General features: G+C 47.8%; 1 protein-coding gene across 1 annotated transcript in view; it reads right to left on the reverse strand.

Moving 5' to 3' along the window:
* Positions 1–28: 28 nt before the first annotated feature.
* The window catches only part of LOC116379507 (dipeptidyl peptidase 2-like), a 2,955-nt gene continuing 2,180 nt past the window's right edge, over positions 29–803 (reverse strand). The window contains exon 7 of the mRNA XM_031841462.1: positions 29–746. Within this exon, the coding sequence (XP_031697322.1) occupies positions 520–746 (227 nt within the window). The 3' untranslated portion in view covers positions 29–519. The remainder of the gene's footprint in view (positions 747–803) is intronic.

The following is an 803-nucleotide window of genomic DNA, read 5'->3' on the forward strand; positions in this document are numbered from 1 at the left end:
TCTGTACCTGGCTGAAGCACGAGCTCGCTCAGTGCTGCTACACAGACTGAGAGCAGCCAGTGGTGAGCAGATGGCAGCTAGGGGGCGCTCTGCTCTAGAGGCCTCTCAGAAACAACTTCCCACGCTCGTATTAATGCAAACCAGCCCGTTTCCTACATCACGAGTCCAGAGAACCGTTCCCTTTAGAGTAAACTAGCTCTCCCGTTGAGTCGATGTGTCACAATGTGCTGCAGTAACAAGGATGACCAGAGCAATGTCCACTGAAGCCTGTCTGATACCAGACTACTGTTCATTCAGTGCGTTAGTCGTCCAGACACACAATATAAACTCTAGAACATCATCCACACTCTGGAGCAATACCAATACCAATGTTTCAGACTTTCATCAATCAGACAATAAAACATGAGTTGATGTTCATTGTGCTCTGTGACGTTGTGGTTACTTATCGAGCAGTACGACTAATGTCCTGTATATCTGCACTCATTTAAACATACGCTGCTCTAATATTCACTTGTTTTGTTACAGATATATGGGCAGATGTGCTGCTGTTAACCAGATGTGTGACTGCTCTGCTGTTACCTTGACAGGGTTGGCGGGCATGCTCCCCATGAAGTGAGTGCTGTACGGGTAATCCAGCATGGCCAGCAGAGTGAAGGCGTTCCTCAGCATCCCGTTCAGCTGGTGGATGTCCTGAGCAGATGATGGAGGCTTGCACAGCGAGAACTCGGACTGGATGCGACTGTAATCTGGTAACATCAACAGTAGTGGGTTGAGCTTCCTTATTAAGAGTTACTACATCACTA

This window comes from Anarrhichthys ocellatus, unplaced genomic scaffold (assembly GCF_004355925.1).
Source record: "Anarrhichthys ocellatus isolate YVR2014 unplaced genomic scaffold, GSC_Weel_1.0 scaffold4469, whole genome shotgun sequence".
In the NCBI taxonomy this organism is placed as follows: domain Eukaryota; kingdom Metazoa; phylum Chordata; class Actinopteri; order Perciformes; family Anarhichadidae; genus Anarrhichthys; species Anarrhichthys ocellatus.